This window comes from Tasmannia lanceolata, unplaced genomic scaffold (assembly GCF_043159265.1).
Source record: "Tasmannia lanceolata isolate RefF3 unplaced genomic scaffold, GAP_Taslan_0.1 ptg000008l, whole genome shotgun sequence".
NCBI lineage: Eukaryota > Viridiplantae > Streptophyta > Magnoliopsida > Canellales > Winteraceae > Tasmannia > Tasmannia lanceolata.
This window is the reverse complement of record NW_027518685.1, coordinates 25,336,477-25,357,832: the sequence shown is the minus strand read 5'-3', so window position 1 is coordinate 25,357,832 and position 21,356 is coordinate 25,336,477. Positions and strand designations below refer to the sequence as shown.

At 38.7% G+C, this 21,356-nt stretch overlaps 3 protein-coding genes across 4 annotated transcripts in view; all 3 read left to right on the top strand.

The window, feature by feature from the left end:
• Positions 1 to 2,347, top strand: part of EDD1 (glycine-tRNA ligase) — a 53,586-nt gene extending 51,239 nt beyond the window's left edge. For both annotated transcript variants that reach the window (XM_077388850.1, XM_077388849.1), the window contains 2 exons: positions 27 to 112; positions 1,947 to 2,347. In XM_077388850.1, the coding sequence (XP_077244965.1) occupies positions 27 to 112; positions 1,947 to 2,045 (185 nt within the window). In that variant the 3' untranslated portion in view covers positions 2,046 to 2,347. The remainder of the gene's footprint in view (positions 1 to 26; positions 113 to 1,946) is intronic.
• A 3,055-nt stretch (positions 2,348 to 5,402) lies between these two features.
• Positions 5,403 to 15,260, top strand: LOC143884956 (RGG repeats nuclear RNA binding protein A-like). The gene is made up of 7 exons (XM_077388848.1): positions 5,403 to 5,828; positions 6,966 to 7,350; positions 7,456 to 7,524; positions 7,655 to 7,787; positions 13,050 to 13,208; positions 13,301 to 13,357; positions 14,915 to 15,260. Exons 1-7 carry the CDS (start codon positions 5,663 to 5,665, stop codon positions 15,098 to 15,100), a joined length of 1,155 nt encoding a protein of 384 aa, XP_077244963.1. The 5' UTR covers positions 5,403 to 5,662; the 3' UTR covers positions 15,101 to 15,260.
• Positions 15,261 to 18,327: 3,067 nt separating this feature from the next.
• Positions 18,328 to 21,137, top strand: LOC143884955 (Tetratricopeptide repeat (TPR)-like superfamily protein). The gene has a single exon (XM_077388846.1). It carries the CDS (start codon positions 18,613 to 18,615, stop codon positions 20,578 to 20,580), a length of 1,968 nt encoding a protein of 655 aa, XP_077244961.1. The 5' UTR covers positions 18,328 to 18,612; the 3' UTR covers positions 20,581 to 21,137.
• The last annotated feature ends 219 nt before the right edge of the window (positions 21,138 to 21,356 follow it).

Here is a 21,356-nt window from a genome sequence, read left to right as displayed (position 1 = left end):
AATGTTGTGATTATTGTTTTCTATAGGTGTTGAAGTTGATGGTTTTGTCGAAACATCTTCACAACTACTACAACCACTTGAAGATTTCTTTAATCATGTCTTCGTCATGGTGGTATGCTGCTAACTCCTTCGCATGTCATTGTTGTTAATCTTTCCATTGGTAACGTTTCGGTAAGTTAAAAACAAATATAAATCTCCAACTTATACTCAAAGGAAAACACATAAGGACTCAAAAAATTGCAAAAATATCGAAGTAATTGAGGATTAGAAAGTAGGTTGTTACAACAGAAGAGATTTGACTGTATTTATCTAAACAAAACATGAAAAATGCTACAAGGTAAAAGTTTATTTGATCAAGAGTCTTCAATTTGAAGTTCTAAAGAGCATGAATACCTTGATTCTACAGTTTTAAGTTTTAACACATCAGCTGAGGCATCTTTAGTTATGTTGATGGATGTGCTAAGAACATTCCAAGTGTACAGTGCAAAGAAAATTAAAATATCAAAATCACACCAATCTCCTCTTAATGTGCGCTTTCATTTGTAATATTCCTGCGGTTCATATCTCCAACATCTAGCCATTAATTAATTATCTGTTTTTAGATAACACCTCATTATCCATTGTGAGTCCTCGTAGGACAATTCCTAGGGTTTTGGGTTTCTTTTTTGTTTTCTTTTTTTTCCCCCTAACGAAGCCTACATTTTAGCAGAACTTTTATCCCTGGAGCTGTGGAGCAGTAGGCTTAGAAGAGTGTCAAGACATTCATGGCTGGATATTCGTGTACCCAGTCAGCTATTTGCAGCTGACAATCCAAGGCGACGAAAAAACTGAAAATCTCAGTTTTAAGAGTAATTGACCTAGACTAAGTCTAGGTTTGTAACTTTCTTTTATAATGAAGATCAGTCAAGGCTGTAAAGGCCTAGCTCTGCTAATTGAGAAATTACACATTAGGAATTTAAAAGGAGAGGGAGGAGAATGAACAGAAGCAGTCTGAAATCACCCTCATTGTTAGACATTGGGTGTCTTGTCAGAGTCTTTAGCGCTAAATCAATTGCTAATCTCGGTCCTCCCTTCTGGTTCATAGCCGTTTGTGTATGGCAAAGGAAGGGCCCTACCTGTCTATGTAAGCATTTGGGAAACTTCCTCAAGAGTGACTAGTTACATACCCTCCTCCAAGGCTCTTTCTTTTGGTACCATATGTCTAGTGGGGTCACTTTCTTTTTTATTTGCAAGGATAACCCATGTAGAGGGGCTCTTACGGGGGACACGTGGCAGGTCATTTCCTGTTTTGACTCTCCACAATCCTTGGTTCAAGGTTTAAGGGGTGTTTTGAGTTTTAACTAATAACTATTATATGGCTAATATTGGTGGGATTGTGCGCTAAGTACGCATTTGGTATATGCGGGCCCACGAGGATGAAAACTGCCCTGCACTTGGTTTTGGTCTTGGCGCAGGTCGTAGGGCACATGGCACAAATTGCACTAGGTTGCCATCAAATTGCACTTGGCTCCATCCTTTAGGGTTGGCTCCTTTTCAAATGCTTATATATGTAACCCTAGCAATCCGCTGCCTATCTTCATCCTATGATTTCTTGAATTTTGAGTCCAATAATTGGTTTGGCACGCACAATCAGTTGTCATAATCTTATAACGAACAGGACCTTGGTAGTACACAGAAATTGTGAAAAGTCCCCTATATAGATTTACTTATTTAGATCCTCTTTTTTAAAGTAGCTTATTCGAGGCTGTGAGGAGAACATGAAGAGATGATGGGTGTCAAACACTTGCAATGCCAAGTCAATTGATGTGAAATAGTTTGTTCTTTATCATTTTTTTGCATGACAACTTTTTACTTTCCCTGTATATTCTTATCTAATTACAGCATTATTAGATTTTATTACAACCAACAAAATAATCTCGAAATGCCATGTCTGTGCTTGTTTACAGGAGGATGAAAGAGTCAGGAAGAACAGGCTAGCGCTTCTCAAGAAGATCGCAGACCTTCCGAAAGGGATAGTGGATCTCTCTGCATTGCCCGGGTTTTAGAATTTTGATGTATCATTATAAATTAAGGACTTGGAATCCAATCCCTTGTAAAAGTAAATTATAAATTAAGGACTTGGAATCCAATCCCTTGTAAAAGCAAGAGTTCAAATGTAGTTGTTTTTGCCATGTAATAAGTATGGCCATGGCCGGTATCTGCACGATTTTCCCCTTGAATTGGCTCGTGCAGATTTTGCAACTTCTTTTATCCGTGAGCAATCCAAATAGAGAAAAAAAATTTAGGGTATGTTTGGCAACTATGAAAAATTATTCAATGGAATATTTGTTGGTGCAATTCAGAGATAGGAGCTGAGGAGAGACATGAGAGAGGAAAACAGTGGAGAGCATGAAAAATACCTAAAAACAGTGAAATATAATGCTTTACTTCAAATTGGGTTTTTCCCCTATTTATCAGATTATAATCACAGCCACAACATTTTTCTATGGCTGTAAAGAAAAGAAATGAGAATGGGGAGGAAGAAGAAAAGAAGAAAGATTTCCTCCAGGAAAGTATCTTCCTCTTTATTTCCTTATTGAATCTCATTTTAAATAAAAAATTAATAAATAGGAACGGAGAGATGTCCTGAGCGACTAATTATTGTGCTTCCTACTTAGTTTATCTTCTGTAATCCCTAGCAGAACTCTTAATGCCATTCTTAATAGATGTAATTCAGTGAGAAACAATGTGAGGACCTACTGTCAGGGTTAATCCTAACTGGTTTTAATATTCCCAACTCTACCGGGATACATTTGTCATTTAACAAAATATTAAGGGTTCGTCCCATGATTCTAATTTTGGAAGCCATAATCCATTCTTATTCTTTTGAGTTCTTCTAAAATAAGAGTCACATTTGTTTAACTCATTTATAAGAATCCTTTTTTATTGATTATTGGGGCATTATTTTGTCATCGGAAAAAAAAATAGATTCTAGAATAGTATTGTGGGTGATATCCATGACCAGCATAGTAATTTCTGTGACCAATATACTTTAATAAGCATGAATGACTCGGTCGAATGTAGCCTATGGAACGGACATAATTTAGGATTACTTGCATAATCTTAGTCCTGTAAACCTAAGTACTGTTGGGTGGACATGGATCGGGTCCAACCCGAAGAACCGAACCAAACCGACCTATTTGGTTCAGTTCGGTTCGGTTCTAAAAATATGTGGTTGGGTTTTGAGTCAAAATTTTTGGAACAGTTGGTTTTCGGTTTGGTTCTGGGTTTTCAAACTCAAGCAAATATGCACTATTGGATTGAGTGAGGTTGGAAGGGAGTGTTAAAAATAAGTCTTTTTTTATTTTCATTAAAAATAAGAGAAGAGGGGGGCTGAATTTGGAAGAAAGGGGGGAGGGCTGGAAAATATAAATAAAGAAGTTGGCTAAACCCAGAACCAAACCGAACTAACCCGATCAAGATCAGTTCTGGTTCGGTTTGGTTTCAGGGTTCCATTGTTCAGTTCTAGTTCCCAATATTGGGAACCGATAGGGATTAGTTCGGTTCTGGGTTTGCCCCATAACCGAACCAACCCGAACCATGTCCACCCCTAAATCGAAGTGTGAATAATAGATCAAATCCAAAGGTTTGTACAATCATTTAACGATAAGATAAAGAAATGATAAAGTGCACCTTAAATCTATGGCATCCTACACTCTCTAGTTATTCTATTCACAGTGGAATCTTAACTAATGTCATTTGCCTTGACGACCGTCGCGACTGATTTTGTACTAGTTGAAGGGATTGTATCAAATATTTCATTGTTTTCACTGTCCATAATCCGGGAATGTTGTGAATTCCCTATCCATTTGCTTTTCACTTCGGATGAAGTTGTAAAGTACCAACTGCTTGCTTGATCACATTAGGTAGGGATGAACGTAAGGCTGATTGAGGTAATTGAACAACTCGTTTGCAAATGTAAGATTTCGGCTTTTACCCTTATACCTTTTCAAGTGGTAATAGTCACTGGTGTTAAAAACCCATCATACTTGTATGACTAGAGTCGATGATTGTTAAAGTTTAAAAGATTAAATAACGCCTTCTCCAACAGCTTAAGATTGTGGAGTAATTGGTTGTTTCACAATGACATAATACTTACCAGTTCAAATCAATCAAAGATGGGGCCAATCATCACATTGAGTATTAGGGAATCTCCCCTCCTGCGGACTTCAGTTTTATAAGAGGTACGGATAAGGCTCTTAGTGGCTAGCCTGTAGCATATGCAAGGGATAAGAACTGTTCATCAAGTGGATCCCACCACAAAAAAAAAAGTGTGATTACCCATATAAACTATTCATTCGATTAAAGTTGTTTCCCATCTATTCCAATTACTTCCAAATCAAACCAGCAGTGAAAAACTAATTTAGAAAATGGATATTGAAAGCAGTTCAGTATTGTAACAGCCGTGAAAAGCTAATTAAGAAAAGATTAGATGTTGTCACTCGATTTCATCTTATGACACTTCATAGGATGATCCAAACAGTTCATTTGTCGGGCAACAACATAAATATGTAGTACTCAAATCATTTCCACAGGATATATGATCCTAAGTCGCAAATTGGTTCTCACCACATCGTTTCAAATGAAGTTTTACAGTAACATTCATCTGTTTTTAAAAAGGGTATGAAAATTGATTCAATATGGAATCAGGAATAGTCATTGGCTCAAGCAAGCGAAACCAATAGTTTCTTGGTCACAAGTAGGGGTGGCAAAATTGGCTGAACTGAACTGGAACCGAGCCTAAACCGAACCGAAAATTCGGTTTCGGTTTGGTTAAACCAAACCGATTCAAATTTCGGTTTGGGGATCAAACCGAACCGAAACCGAATATTTCCAATTATTATGAGTAAAGGGTGGCAAAATTGGCGGAACCTAACTGAAACCGAACCGAAAATTCAGTTTTGGTTCGGTTTTGGTTTGGTAAAACCAAACTGATTCAAATTTCGGTTCGGTTCGGTTTGGGGGTCGAACCGAACCGAAACCGAACCATTGCCACCCCTACTCACAAGTCACAACCAACTAAAGCTAAAGTTTCATTAAATAGGATATTATTCAGGAGGCAGAACCTCCTCAGGGAATATAAGGTTTCGGATTAAGATCATCCTATGCAATATCAGCATCTTTCTACTGTTAAAGTTGAGAAAAGCATATTTAGAAGGGATTTGCTAGGGACCACCTTTGTCCTATTCATTTAATTCATCTGAAGTGGCTGCTCTCTCATGCAACAGCCCTTCTGCAATGGTCCCTAGCAAAACTTATAAAAAAAAAAATAGGTGAGTAGTGCCATTATCAAAACATGGTAGGGCGGATATCGACCCCGTTTATAATATTATTTTACGAATGATCCACGAGAGCCTGAAAGAGTGAAAGCCATAAATAGGTTGAGATTAGGTTTTGCAAACGACGCGCCTACTCCCTCCACTCTATCTCTGAGCTCCGACTCGTTTCTGCTAGGGTTTCTAGTGACCTTTTTTTTCCCTTCCTTTCAGAAAAGAAAGCTGAGAAAAGAATTTTGCCCTAGATCTGTATCCATGGATCAATTGATGACAAAAAACTAGGGTTTCTGTGGTTGCTGTTGCTGTTTCCGAATCTCTGCAACTTAGGGTTTCTTTCCGGGCGGGAAATGGCATCCACGAACCCTTTTGATCTGTTGGGTGAGTTCGACAACGATGATCCATCTCAACTGATATCCGTCCCTCGGAAAACCCTAGCTCCGTCTCAATCTACGGCTCAGCCTCAGCCTAAGCCGGCCAAGATGCCCTCAAAACCCTCTCCTCCAGCTCAAGCAGGTAAATTTTCTTTCTTTCTTGTCTTTTCTTTTCATGAATTTTGTTTTAATTTTCCATCTCCCTCTCACTTTAGTTTATCGATCAATTTGATATGGTGGATTCTATTCTCTTTCTCCTTAAATATGGTTTATATGATGCTTAGATTTGATTTATATGAGCTTATGGCCTGTTTGGATTGCAGGAATTTTATTGAAAAGTTTGGAAAGGGAAAATATTTCAATTTTTTCTACTTATTTTATACATGACAAAAAGATAACTTGAACTAGACCTATTCACTTTTCATTTGGAGAGACCTTCAATTTATTATGTTATCCCTCTAAATTAACCATAATTATATCATTTCCCTCTAAATCTTAGAAAGAAGAAAATTTTCTTATAAAAAATTTCCATCAGAAATGTTTTTGTTGCAATCCAAACAGGATGGAAGCTATTAGCAGGAGATCTTCAGTTCGGCTGTATATGTATTATCTTTTATGCTATGTTTGGGAATCAAAGCGGCTTTGGAAAGTATCTGATAGGAACTAAATAGGATGGAAACTATTAGGGAAGCTAATTCTTCTTCAGTCTCACTTTTGTGTTGAGCTTGAGTCTGCTGCTTGTAGTTGATTGATTGATTCGAGTGAGGTTTTTGGTTTTGGGTACTTAATCTGCTTACGAGCCATCAGAATTTATATTTTTTATAAAAAAAAAAAAATCTGCTTAAGAGCTTAGTTTATTGATCGATTTGATTTATGGAATTCTTTTCCCTTTCTCCATATCTTTTACGCTATTTTTGGGAATCAAAGCGTCTTCGGAAAATATCTTGGAAAATATTTGATCCGAACTAAATAGGATGGAGCTAATTGGTCAAAAGCAAAAAAGTGCTAGAACAGTTGTTGATTGCATAGACTTTTATTTGTTTCGTTTTCCTTTCTTTGGCTTTTATTCTTTTCTTGGTTTTTTGCTTGTTTACGGATTGTGTAACCTTATGACAATGTATGCTTGTATTTTTTATATTTTCAGTTTCTTAGAGAATAAAATTGAAAGTGTTGAAAATGTAAAACCATCTGTTTTGGCGAAGTTGAGCATGAATTTAGAGTTTTTTTTGTGTGTGTGTTTGTGTTTCATTAATTGTGGGGTTGGCCTTTTGTGAAATAGTGAGGGATGCGAAGAATGAAATGAGTGCTGGACGTGGAGGGGGCCGTGGTGGTGGACGTGGATTTGGTCGTGGAGGAGGACGTGGTGGCGGATTTAATCGAGACTCTGGAAATATTGAAAATGCATATAATAATGGAGTTCCTGGTGGGTATGTTGCGGCTAAAGATGGTGATGTCGGGAAGCCCTCAGAGAGGGAGCGTGGTTCATTTGGTGGATCTGAGAGGGAGCGCAGCTCATATGGTGGATCTGAGAGGGAGCGCAGCTCATTTGGTGGACCTCGTGGTCCCTTCCGCGGTGGCCGTCGTGACGGTTTCAGTAATGGAGAAGCGGGTGATGATGATCGCCCTCGGAGGCAGTTTGAACGTCACAGTGGGACTGGGCGCGGGTTGGTATTTGTTTCTTTATCTTGTATTGTCTTAACCATTTATTGTTATAATGTTTTATCAGATTTCTGATTTTCCTTTATTACTTTAATCTCTCCCATTTGCAGGAGCGAGTTTAAACGTGAAGGGTCTGGTCGTGGGAATTGGGGAACTCCAACTGATGAAGTACTTGTCCCGTGAGTGTAACTCTTCCCAGCCTTTTCTTAGAAATTACTTTCACGCATTCTTTATTTTATTGAATAATGTAGTGTTGTTTTTTGAAGTTTTTTGCCTGCCAATATTTATGGATGACATTGACTGATTTAGGGAAAATGAGGAACTTACCAACGCGAAGGAGAAAAACTTAAGCCCAGAGAAGCTACTGGGAGAGGAAGATGCTGCTGGTGGAAACAAGGAAAATTCTGTTAATGAGCCAGAAGAGAAAGAACCTGAAGATAAGGTAAATTTCTTCCATGATGTTACGCAGGTTGCTTATTTATACATATTCTGTTAACTCTCCTATTCAAGGTAGGAATCTTATACCATTCAAAATAAAAAAGCTAGCAATCTTATAGCCTGATTTGATGCCTAATATGTATTAATTTTTATTGCGCCCATGCAAATATAATATAATACATTGCAAAAATGAATTCATTGTGCAGGTTTTGCAACAAGAAAATTCCTTCCAAAAAAATTTGATCTCTCGCAATATATATTGTTTTCCATCTGTGCAATAATATATTACAATGTTTTTTTTATTGTGCATCCAATCAGACCCTTAGTTATTTATATTAAGAGAAATGAGCTGCAGCCGCAAGGCATGCTGATGCGCACCTCACACGCAGACATGTAGAAACAGTTAGCTGTTTTTAATGTAAGCAACTCCAAAATTTAGGAGTGGGTCGGCAGATAGCATTACTCTTATAGTAATAGTATATCCATGATGTAAGATGGTTTTGGCATTTTGATCCAACTTCGTTTGTATTCTAGAATGTGTTGCCATATGTAAAGGTGTTTTTCGTTCGTTTATGATTGCATGCTTCTGGATTTGAGACATAATTCTTCTTTGTTGCGTGTTTTCTCATTTTCCTTGTAATTCATTCATATGAACTTTTGTTTGGAATAAAGAGTTTATTGAAACTTGATAATCTGGAATTCTTTTATCACGAAGAAACTGGTTCTTAATATGTCTTGTGAGGCATGTATTCTTTTTTATTAATAACAGACAGTTCATCTAGAAAAAAGAGAGATGCATCAAAGGGTATGAGATGTCCTGCAGAGGACAACGAAAAACATAAAAAAAGCTAGAGAAACAGCCTCAACCAAAGGCACTTGCAACTGGGGTAGCGTATGCCCTCAAACGAGCTCTGTCCCTTCACCATTTTCTTGGGATAGCAAGCCCCCACATCGCTGGCTATGCTAGGTGTGCATCTGGTTTACAGATGCATCCAGGGTATAGTTTGCTATAGAAGTGCTTTATTTATTGTCACATTCTCTGGCAAAATAAGCTTGCAAGGTCTATCCTAATTTTTGTTCACTGCGCTGTTGAATGTTTTGAAAAGCTTGAAATGATTATTAATGTTCTAAACCCATGCGAGGTTAGGAATCTTTTTAAAATTCCAATGACCAGGCCTTGGCATTATGACCTTTAATGACCTCCTACCTGCTTATGTTTTTATGATCTCAATCTCGGTGTAGGTGGTGTTACCTAGGGTTAGGTATCTTTTGTTGCTTGGTGGAGAACAGGAAAATGTAGTCAGGTGGCTTAGGTATAATGTTGCTGCTAGTGTTTTACTTTATCATAAGATGTTTAACTTGGCATACCTGGTCTCGGTTTTTGAAATATTCTGTTGAATTAGGAGGCTAAAATGGGAATTTTAGTTGTTATATTGCAGCTTTGACTTACTATTTGGGTTCTTTGGAAAGAGAGGAATGCTAGAGTTTTTAAAGGGGTATCTTAAAGTTTTGCTTCTATTGCTTGGGTTAAAGACTCTCCCAACATTTAAATTTGTTTCCTCCTATGACCGTTTTTAAAGGGGTATCTAAAAGTTTTGCTTCTATTGCTTGGGTTAAAGACTCTCCCAACATTTAAATTTGTTTCCTCCTATGACCTGTGGGAAAGGTGGAATGAGATTTGTTACAGTGTTGAACCCAGACAACCAGTGGTAGAAAATTGGGCGCCTCCTGACACTGGCCTTCTAAAACTCAACTTTGATGGCTCAAGCTTTGGATATCCCGGCCCGGCTGGTATCTTGGGTATCATGCGAAATTATCTTGGGGAGGTTTTATGGGCTTTCGTGGGCCCTATAGGCGAGGTGGGCGGCTCAGAAGCCGAGGTGCGTGCAGTCTACCAGGGCTTCAAGTTGTTGGTAAGAGATGGGTTAAATAACGTGGTGATCGAAGGGGATTCTTTAAATGTCATTCGATGGCTTAAGGTGTCCCAAAAGCCTCCCGGGAGATTTGATAGGTTTGATGAGATGTTTGATTGGGGGCGATCTCTCTCCCTTGAGTTATGTTCATCGTTCGGCAAACAAGGAGGCTGACAAGCTTGCTAGAGAAGGATTTTTTAGTGCTTTATGATGCGCTCCTGCCTTGAATTTTTCCCATTCTTTATTGTATTGCTTCCTTTTGTCTTTATTATGACCATCTCGGTCTTCCTTGTTCTTTAATAAAATTTGGCTATCATTTTCAAAAAATATTGCAGCTTTGACTTGACTATTTAGAGATACATGTTGGTGATGTTGAGTATGCACATAGCATACACTTTCCATTGTGGACCATGTACCGCGTGTATACTTGCTATTCCAACATGGTTGTAGAGGAGGTTCTTGATTTGCAACTTCCAGTTGTGCACATTTCTCATGAAAATATACTCCTATTGCTTGAAGGGATTCTTCAGCTTGAATACTTGCTAATGAATTGCATTTCAAATCTCTATCTTTCTCTACACATCTTTCTCCATTTTTCATCTTTAGTAGCACTTACAAATCGAAAATCATGTGTTTTGAGGGTGGAGACGATCATGGGTTCTAACAAATTCACCGGTAGGCTAACCATTTAGTGTTGCAGCTTCTTGGGGATCCAAATCAAACCAAAATCAGAGTTCTCGAACAACTCCACCTTAACAATACATGCCTTACAACATGGCTTAGATCAGCCTCTTACCTCTATACTGTAGCTGTCCTTCCTCCTGCTGGAGATCACCTGCAGGATGATGCCTGAGGCCCAATATGCCATCTCATGTACATCTTTTTTATTTCTTTTCCTATTAATGTATCATTCCCATCTTATCACCCTTGCTTCATTTCTTGAACTTATCAACCCCTATTAGTCTTATACCTTGTTAGACACCTTTTTTGCCATAGTTAGACATTAGTTAGTAGATTTGGTTTGTTTGGTAGACTTCTATACAAATCAGGTTCTTTTTATTAGTATTTGATATCCCTGTGATTAGAACCTAATGTTGGAGCTTTACTTGGATGAATTGATTTTTTTTTATGAGTTGATTTTCTATTGATGAGTTATTTTAAAAGCTTTGGATCTTCATGAAAATTCTAACCGTTTTTGGTTATTACGTGCTGTTTATTTTAATTTGGAATCGTATGTTGCTATTAAATCATTCTTAAGCAGGTTCCCAAAAAAGTATCTGCAAACCCAAGGTTTACATAAATCTGGTTGAAACTTCAAACTATAATTTTAGCATAAAATCATGATTGTTTTAATAGAAATAATAAAATTAAGAAAAAAAGTAACACATGAAAACCCTTGGTGCCAATTGAAACTAAAGTGATTTTTATGAATTTTTTTCACTAGAAACTAGGCAAACATGACTAGAATTAAAAGAAAATAAAAGGAAGACATCGCGGTAACTAAGGCATATTGTCTGGTAGCCAGGAATTTTTTTTCATGGTAAATTAGTGTCTGCAAGTGGTGAGAGAGGCGTAGGGCGGGTGGGAGGAGGAGAGACTTGAGAGGGCACGGATGAGTTGAGAGCTAGGAAGCACGGGTACTCTCCCGGGGCTCCCGCACCTGACACGTCCTGCTGCTTCTCTTTCCTCTCCTGCACGTACGTCCGGGTACGCCCCGGGTACGTACCCCATTGTTTTTTTTTAAAAAATGCGTGTCGGGTGCGCACGCACCTCGCGTACCCGACACGTCCTGCTGCTCCTCTTTCCTCTCCATTTACATGTAAACCATTTAAGTAAATGTCTTTACTATTTTATTGTCCATTTACTTAAGATTTACATGTAAATAACGGAATACCCCCCTTTTGGATTTATTAAAAATAGTTTCAACACCCAAATCTAAAAGGAAAAAAAGTCAACTCTCCAGTTCTAGTACAAAATTCAAAGAAAAAGGGTCAGGTCAAAATTTTAACTTTCCTAACTTCCAAACGGTGGGGTATTTTTCAAATTTTAAAAATTCATAAAATCTATTTTGTCCAAACATTATTAAATCCCAAAAGTCCGGTAAAAAAAATCTCATAATTTGGTCTCTAAAAATTATTCATCTTGTCAGGCACTGGTCAACACACTGGTCAACACACTGGTGACATACTTTTTTTTCTAATGAATGATGTATTGATGCCTCATGTTATGAAATATGGAACTTAATCACTTATGAAATGAAGAGTAATATTAGAATTTTCCATTTTGGTGATGTTATTGTTATTTGATTGCTCTAAAATTATTATTTTTTTATTTTTATAAATATATAATAAAATATTAAAATATATTACTATATTCGGCGTACCCGAACGTACCCGCACCCGGTTTTTTTTGGCAAATCACGTACCCACGTACCCGTGTCGTATCGTACCCGTACCCGTGCTTCATAGGTTGAGAGTGAGAAGTGGCGAAAAAATAGAAAAAAGTTGATCATATTTTGAGCATAGTTTTCTGTTTCCTGGTTTTTCAGGCTTTTCTTGCCCTTTCCTTAATCAGTCCCTCTCCTATCTATCCCTCTCCCGCCTTCCCTCACTATTGGGTAAGCCAATATTCCAAGAAAAAAAAACCATGATAGCCAAATGTGCCCTAAAAGTCTGAGTCTTTCCTTCATTACATGGAGGGAAAGAAGCCGGTGAATGCACTTTTCGCAATAATGGTCTTGAGAAGAAAATTTTGGGTCAGATCAGGAAAGGAAAGAGATTAAGGAAGAGAATGCAACGCTTTTCTCACTAAGCTCTAGCAGTGAAAGAAACTTCTTGGATTGTTGTCAACAGATGTCAACTCTTCTCTCTGCAATGCTTGTCGTTACATCTTTGTTAATAAAACCAAACTAACACATTTATGTGGAGAATCTTTTTTTCCTTTTTAGCCTGGATTCAGTGCACTATCATACATGCAAAATGCAAGTAGTACATATGCATGTCCAAATCTCGTGCTAATAGTTAAGACATAATGTGTACTTAATATTGATTTTTAGATCCACTAATTGTGGTTTGCATCCTAGAATGTCATGGAAATCATCTTCCACTCAACATAAGGAAAAAGGAACACTGTTTTCTTTCCTCAGTCAGTTTTCTTTCCTTTGGCATTTCATATGGTTGAGTGGGCAGGTATCATTTTGAGTTCGTTTATAAACATTCTGTAGATCTACCATGGCAAACGTCTAATATTAGGACTTGTAATTCCTTTGCTCATTCAAGGAAGAAAAAGTGTGCAGATTTTTTATGTTTTCTGGAACTTGCTCCTACCGTTTATGATATTTCTAGTTAAAACAGGAGATGACTCTTGAAGAATATGAGAAGGTTCTAGAAGAGAAGAGGAAGGCTCTGCAGGCACTGAAAGCTGAGGAAAGAAAGGTTGATTTGGACAAAGATTTTGAATCCATGCAACAGCTGTCTGCTAAGAAGGGCAACGATGATATCTTCATTAAATTGGTAGTCTGCTTAAATGTTTTGTTTTTTCTTTTTCTATTTTATAAATTTTTATGCTGAAGGCAAATGTCTTAACCATCATATTGCTCTGTTAGGGCTCTGAAAAGGATAAACGGAAAGAGATTGCTGACAAGGAAGAGAAAGCCAAAAAGGTAACTTATTTATGTCCCCTTGCTAATTGATGCAGCACCTGCATTACTAATGGATGTGAATGGTAGGTACGTCTGTTTTATTGTTTTTCTTTGTGAATTCCTACTGAAGAACCTCTCTTGTTGTCTTTCAATATTTGATCAGAAAACCTGAAAATGTCGTTTTTCCCATTTCAATAAATTTAGTTGGCTTATTAAAAAAAAGGCTGCGGTAGTTTTTTGCTTGACACTGGTTCTGATATGATTATTTTAGGAGACCTGGACAAAAAATGAGAAAACAACATTTGTTTTTCTCTATTTTCAATAAAATCCAATCTTTTTATTGACGGAAAAAGGGCAGTGGTCAATTGTGTGCTTCAAGAGCACTCTGGTTCCTCTAGAAAATCATGGGCTTGCGAAGTGCACAAGAAGCACAGTTAGCTTTTTTTCAGTCTCTGATTGTAGGATGTTCTCCACTTCTCCTTTTCTGCTAATTTGATGGCTATTTTGGTCCATGGCCGATGAGAAATGCAATTAACCAGCAAGCCATAAATTGGCAGGTATTTCAGTCTGCTCCATGGAGGATACATTCTGAAACATCTTTAAGCCAAGAGGCTCACTATGGCTGACATCTACACATACTCACGTAGGGTCAAATCTTCCCAAGACAGAGAAATTAGGGTGATTTTGAGCAGTCTAAAATGGTACATGTGGCAATCTGAATGCCCATGCCCAAATCAAAGGTCCAACCTGTGGTTTGCAGTATAAATGCTTGTGCACAAATGCCTGATAAAATTCCTTTGATTGGGTTGTTAGGATTACACAGTTGATTTGATTTTTGCTGTTCAAATTGTGTGACCCATGGATCGGCCATAGCCAGTAAATTGCATCTTTTGAATGACCATCCAACAGTGGAACTTTACCGGGTACAAGCCACTGTTCTGACAGAGTCATCCTAATAGGTGTAATTTTGGATAATGCTCGCCTGTAGTGGTACCTTTTGATTGTTGGGTTGAGATTACCTCTTCATGTGCCACACTTATGGAAGTATTTTTTGGATCAGTCTGTTGCTCTTAGGTCCTAGATTCATGGAGAAAATGACTTCTCAGAGGTTCATACTCATCTGGACAGCTAGTTTAAGTTATAATTTATGGGCCCTAACAAACCCACCAATTCAGTCATGCAGAGAGACGCTTCCACAAATGGGGATGGGTGTTCAAGAACATCTCCCAATGTCTAAATCAATGTTTATTTTGAGTCTATAATACGTAAAACCATTCTGAATGCTCTGTCTAGGTGATCTACATGTATAGCTATTTGCCATTGCATCATTATTCATAGCCGGAGTGCTTTTGCATCTAATTGTTTAGCTGAAAATTTTCTTTTTCAATTAGGTTCCGTTTCTTTCGACGTAAAATGGACACAAAATGAATTTTATGCTCATTTTTTAGTGTAGAAATGGGCATCAAATTTGTTTTTCGTCCATTTTTCGTCGAAAGAAACGGAGCCTCGTAAACAGGAAGTTTGGCAATCTTCTGAGTTGGTTTGACTCTTGTTTTTTTCTTTGGTGTGGTGTGGCAGTCGGTTAGCATAAACGAGTTCTTGAAGCCAGCAGGTGGTGGAAGGGATTATGGCCCCAGAGGTCGCGGCCGGGGACGTGGGGACCGTGGTTTCAGAGGTGGATTTGCAGGGGGCAACATGATGAGCAATGCGGCGGCTCCTTCCATTGAAGATCCTGGTCAGTTTCCGACCTTGGGTGCTAAGTGAGATTACTTCTCTCTAGCTTTCTCTTTTTGTTTTGTTTCGCAGAGTTGGTGAGTGGGCATGGTCTGCAGGAATAAGAAAGTTTCCTGTATCAAAAGATCTTGGATGCTTTCTAATTGTATATTTATGGTTTATTAATGATTTTCACATGACTTTTGAAGCATCTGAGCTCTAATGTTTTGGGCGCTTTTTGTCTTTGTTACACCTTTTAAAATAAGGTATTGTTATGCATTTCAAGTATTAAGGCTGTTGAAAGTAGAGCATTGTGTAGAAAACGTTGCTGAATGATGAGACTTAAAATACCTACAGAAAAACTGTAGAAGGCATCTTAAGCTACAATGGTGGCATAACCTCGAACAATCGATGTTGTGATTGGGGCCCGCCGCCCACCGACATGATGTATGCCATCATGGTATGGTGGGGGGGGGGGGGGGGTGGGGGCTGAAAATACTCGTCGAAAATCATAGCCATCGATGGATGGACTCAATTGTGAACCTGACATACACTATACTTTCTAGTTACCAATCAATTGGTCGGGTAGTATATCTAACTCAGATGCCCAGCTAGGCTCGCTCATCACAATATAACTTTTTTCTTATCTAGAGTTGGCCTAAGCTCCAATGCGCCAATCTATTGCATAAAAACCCTTCATTTATTGTGGAAGTCTGAGATTGAAAATCGAAAAGCTTCATGTCGAGTGTCACTCGGGCAGTCGGCAGGGTTCTTATATGATGAATGTTCATATATTTCCAATGAGAAATAAATTTGATGCATGACCTACGAACCCATAACATGACCTAATAGATAGACGGTTGAAAAAGTTGACCCACCTTATACGCTCATTTTCTTCTTCTTTGAAAAGTCATATGCGCGTGCATCATATAAAAACTCAGTCTCTTCCATCAAGCCAGTAAAAAATATTGCATCGTGGACTTCTTAATTTTTCAACCGTCCATTTTTCAAAGCACAAAATTCTAGTGTTAGGATCGTCTAATAGAAAAGATCATTCAGATATGGCCTACCTATGATCAGACCCAAGAAATAAATGGCTTGGACAATTGAAATAGGGGCCCCCACTACTATTTGATAGAAACAGAGGCCTGTATGGCTGTATCACATATAGTAAGAGTAACAATCATAAAGGAGAGTTGCTGGAGAGAGACCCTCCTTTCTAATTTATTTGTTTGTGTTGAATACGATGGCCAATGTCTCTTAGAAGCCTTTCCCTTGTATTCCAAAGGCACATCTCGTCAAAAACCCCTCTCTTCACAAACGCATTCCACAACCCAACAAATGCCCAATACAGAGAACAACTCCCTAACCAAATCCCATCCCCCTCGCCAGCAAAATCCCACATGGTTTCCACCTATAACCTGACAACGTCTTCCCCCTCAAACAAAATGATCAGAGCCTATCTGAAGAACGGTGATTTGGATTCTGCCCGCCAGGTATTCGACAAAATGACTCTAAAAACTATCTTCACTTGGAATTTAATGCTTACAGGTTACTCAAAACCCGGCACCCTTAAACAAGCCCTCCAACTATTTAACCAAATCCCTCAACCGGACGTATTTTCCTACAATATCATGCTAGCTTGTTATTTTCAAAACAGCGAAATTGACCACGCTCACCTTCTGTTTGATAAAATGCCTGTTAGAGATTCTGCCTCTTGGAATACTATGATCTCTGGCCTCTGCCAAAATGGAATGATGCCCAAAGCGCACAGAATTTTTTCCTCAATGCCTAATAAAAAGCTAGAGTTGGCCTAAGCTCCAATGCGCCAATCTATTGCATAAAAACCCTTCATTTATTGTGGAAGTCTGAGATTGAAAATCGAAAAGCTTCATGTCGAGTGTCACTCGGGCAGTCGGCAGGGTTCTTATATGATGAATGTTCATATATTTCCAATGAGAAATAAATTTGATGCATGACCTACGAACCCATAACATGACCTAATAGATAGACGGTTGAAAAAGTTGACCCACCTTATACGCTCATTTTCTTCTTCTTTGAAAAGTCATATGCGCGTGCATCATATAAAAACTCAGTCTCTTCCATCAAGCCAGTAAAAAATATTGCATCGTGGACTTCTTAATTTTTCAACCGTCCATTTTTCAAAGCACAAAATTCTAGTGTTAGGATCGTCTAATAGAAAAGATCATTCAGATATGGCCTACCTATGATCAGACCCAAGAAATAAATGGCTTGGACAATTGAAATAGGGGCCCCCACTACTATTTGATAGAAACAGAGGCCTGTATGGCTGTATCACATATAGTAAGAGTAACAATCATAAAGGAGAGTTGCTGGAGAGAGACCCTCCTTTCTAATTTATTTGTTTGTGTTGAATACGATGGCCAATGTCTCTTAGAAGCCTTTCCCTTGTATTCCAAAGGCACATCTCGTCAAAAACCCCTCTCTTCACAAACGCATTCCACAACCCAACAAATGCCCAATACAGAGAACAACTCCCTAACCAAATCCCATCCCCCTCGCCAGCAAAATCCCACATGGTTTCCACCTATAACCTGACAACGTCTTCCCCCTCAAACAAAATGATCAGAGCCTATCTGAAGAACGGTGATTTGGATTCTGCCCGCCAGGTATTCGACAAAATGACTCTAAAAACTATCTTCACTTGGAATTTAATGCTTACAGGTTACTCAAAACCCGGCACCCTTAAACAAGCCCTCCAACTATTTAACCAAATCCCTCAACCGGACGTATTTTCCTACAATATCATGCTAGCTTGTTATTTTCAAAACAGCGAAATTGACCACGCTCACCTTCTGTTTGATAAAATGCCTGTTAGAGATTCTGCCTCTTGGAATACTATGATCTCTGGCCTCTGCCAAAATGGAATGATGCCCAAAGCGCACAGAATTTTTTCCTCAATGCCTAATAAAAAGCTAGAGTTGGCCTAAGCTCCAATGCGCCAATCTATTGCATAAAAACCCTTCATTTATTGTGGAAGTCTGAGATTGAAAATCGAAAAGCTTCATGTCGAGTGTCACTCGGGCAGTCGGCAGGGTTCTTATATGATGAATGTTCATATATTTCCAATGAGAAATAAATTTGATGCATGACCTACGAACCCATAACATGACCTAATAGATAGACGGTTGAAAAAGTTGACCCACCTTATACGCTCATTTTCTTCTTCTTTGAAAAGTCATATGCGCGTGCATCATATAAAAACTCAGTCTCTTCCATCAAGCCAGTAAAAAATATTGCATCGTGGACTTCTTAATTTTTCAACCGTCCATTTTTCAAAGCACAAAATTCTAGTGTTAGGATCGTCTAATAGAAAAGATCATTCAGATATGGCCTACCTATGATCAGACCCAAGAAATAAATGGCTTGGACAATTGAAATAGGGGCCCCCACTACTATTTGATAGAAACAGAGGCCTGTATGGCTGTATCACATATAGTAAGAGTAACAATCATAAAGGAGAGTTGCTGGAGAGAGACCCTCCTTTCTAATTTATTTGTTTGTGTTGAATACGATGGCCAATGTCTCTTAGAAGCCTTTCCCTTGTATTCCAAAGGCACATCTCGTCAAAAACCCCTCTCTTCACAAACGCATTCCACAACCCAACAAATGCCCAATACAGAGAACAACTCCCTAACCAAATCCCATCCCCCTCGCCAGCAAAATCCCACATGGTTTCCACCTATAACCTGACAACGTCTTCCCCCTCAAACAAAATGATCAGAGCCTATCTGAAGAACGGTGATTTGGATTCTGCCCGCCAGGTATTCGACAAAATGACTCTAAAAACTATCTTCACTTGGAATTTAATGCTTACAGGTTACTCAAAACCCGGCACCCTTAAACAAGCCCTCCAACTATTTAACCAAATCCCTCAACCGGACGTATTTTCCTACAATATCATGCTAGCTTGTTATTTTCAAAACAGCGAAATTGACCACGCTCACCTTCTGTTTGATAAAATGCCTGTTAGAGATTCTGCCTCTTGGAATACTATGATCTCTGGCCTCTGCCAAAATGGAATGATGCCCAAAGCGCACAGAATTTTTTCCTCAATGCCTAATAAAAACGACATTGCTTGGAGCGCTATGATCTCGGGTTACATCCAAAATGGTGATTTGAAATCGGCCGTTGATTTGTTCAACCAAATGCCAGAACAAGATAAGGGTGTGTTCTCTTCAACGGCTATGGTTACTGGGTTCATGAGCTTTGGGGAGATTGAATTGGCTCAGAAACTGTTTGATAAAATGCCTGATCGGAATTTGGTCACATGGAATTCAATGGTGGCAGGTTATGTAAAGAATGGCCGAGCAGAGGAAGGGCTGAAGCTTTTTAGGGTGATGGTACAAATGGGTGTTCGGCCAAACCCGTCAACATTTAGTAGTGTTCTACTAGGTTGTAGTGATCTCTCAGGGTTGGAATTGGGTAAGCAAATTCATCAGTTAATTTGTAAGCTGCCATTGAATCTACATCCAACATGTGGGACTTCATTGCTCAGTATGTATAGTAAATGTGGGGATTTGGAAAATGCGTGCCAAATGTTTGATAAAATGTGTAGAAGAGATGTTGTCACTTGGAATGCTATGATTTCTGGTTATGCTCAACATGGGCTTGGGGAGAAAGCAATTGGGTTGTTTGATGAAATGAGAAAGGGGGGAAAGAAGCCGAATTGGATCACTTTCGTGGGTGTTTTATTAGCTTGCAGCCATGCTGGATTAGTAGAACTTGGGATTCAATATTTCAATTCTATGGAAAAGGATTATGAAGTCGAGGTTAAGCCGGATCACTATACATGTATGGTTGATCTTCTTGGTCGAGCTGGTTTGCTATCCGAAGCAGTTGAGTTGATCAATAAAATGCCTTTTAAGCCGCATTTGGCCATATTCGGAACACTTTTGGGTGCTTGTAGAATCCACAAGAAGTTAGAATTGGCTGAGTTTGCAGCCCAAAAAATGCTTGACTTGGATCCTTGGAGTTCGGCGGGTTATGTTCAATTAGCCAATGTCTACGCGACGATGAATAGGTGGGATAATGTTGCAAGAATCCGACGATTGATGAGAGACAATAAGGTGGTAAAAACACCTGGGTATAGTTGGATTGAGGTGAAGAGTGTGGTTCATGAGTTCAGATCAGGAGATAGAATTCACTTGCAATTGGATTCTATTGAGAAGAAACTAGAGGAGTTGGAGAAGAGGATGAAGCTTGCGGGATATGTGCCGGATCTCAATTTTGCATTACATGATGTCGAGGAGGAACGGAAGGAGTTAATATTATCTCGGCATAGTGAAAAATTGGCAATTGCTTTTGGTTTATTAAGTACCCCTCAGGGGACTCAAATTCGCGTTTTTAAGAACCTCAGAGTTTGTGGAGACTGTCACAACGCCACCAAGTTTATGTCCTTGGTCGAAAGGCGAGAAATAATTGTGAGGGATACTACTCGATTCCATCATTTCAGAGATGGAATTTGCTCTTGTGGGGATTACTGGTGATCGAGCGTAATTCACTGTGAGGCGGATGATATATCTTATAAGATATCAAAAGTACTTATCCCCGTCTTCGACCTGATTCTTAATCACATCTTAATTTTATCCCCATTGTGTTAGACTTGTGGTCGAAACAACTCTTCATCACCAGGTATATGGGATAGAGAATAGCGGAAGAAAATCTCTTCTCTTAGAAAGGTGATGAAGCACACATGGTTTTTTATTCCAATTTCTTCTTATGAAGCACACAAGAAGGTGAATTTTTCTGGATTTGTCTCTTCTGTTTTCCTCTTGTAGAGAGAGGAGGTTTTCTTTCTTTTTCTTAGGTAAGCTGGGGTTTAGCGGGACCCTACCGGTTTATTACATAAAAAGAAAGATATTACATTCAAATATGCTGAACACCATCCCTAGCACACCCTAGCACAGAAACAGAAGATAGGGAGGACAAAAAGACTCAGATGAACCCAGAGAGTGCACCAATGAATTACGAGGTTACCGATGACATAGATCCAGATCTTATATACGTCAAGATCATCTACCTATTAACAATTTTGCTTAAATATCAGAATTCTTGCTAGCCGTTCTTCATGTCTGCGTGAGCAATTTGGGGAAGGCTTCAAGAAGTACATTTTTTCCTTGGAACCTTATGCCATATTCCTCTTTCACGAATCCTTTCATTATGAGTTGGCTATTTTATGGTAGGATTTCCTTCCTCTAGCCTAGCAAGGGTCGAAAAACAGTTCTCTAGGTAGGTATCTTGGTGACATGGGCCTTTTCCATTC

What these genes read in the sequence shown, in the direction of transcription:
- LOC143884956 (XM_077388848.1), top strand. Translation starts at nt 5,663, where the DNA reads ATGGCATCCACGAACCCTTTTGATCTGTTGGGTGAGTTCGACAACGAT. An exon ending in ACTGATGAAGTACTTGTCCC is followed by an intron (nt 7,525 to 7,654) that starts GTGAGTGTAACT and finishes TGACTGATTTAG; the next exon opens with GGAAAATGAGGAACTTACCA. An exon ending in AGGAAGAGAAAGCCAAAAAG is followed by an intron (nt 13,358 to 14,914) that starts GTAACTTATTTA and finishes GTGGTGTGGCAG; the next exon opens with TCGGTTAGCATAAACGAGTT.
- LOC143884955 (XM_077388846.1), top strand. Translation starts at nt 18,613, where the DNA reads ATGTCTCTTAGAAGCCTTTCCCTTGTATTCCAAAGGCACATCTCGTCA.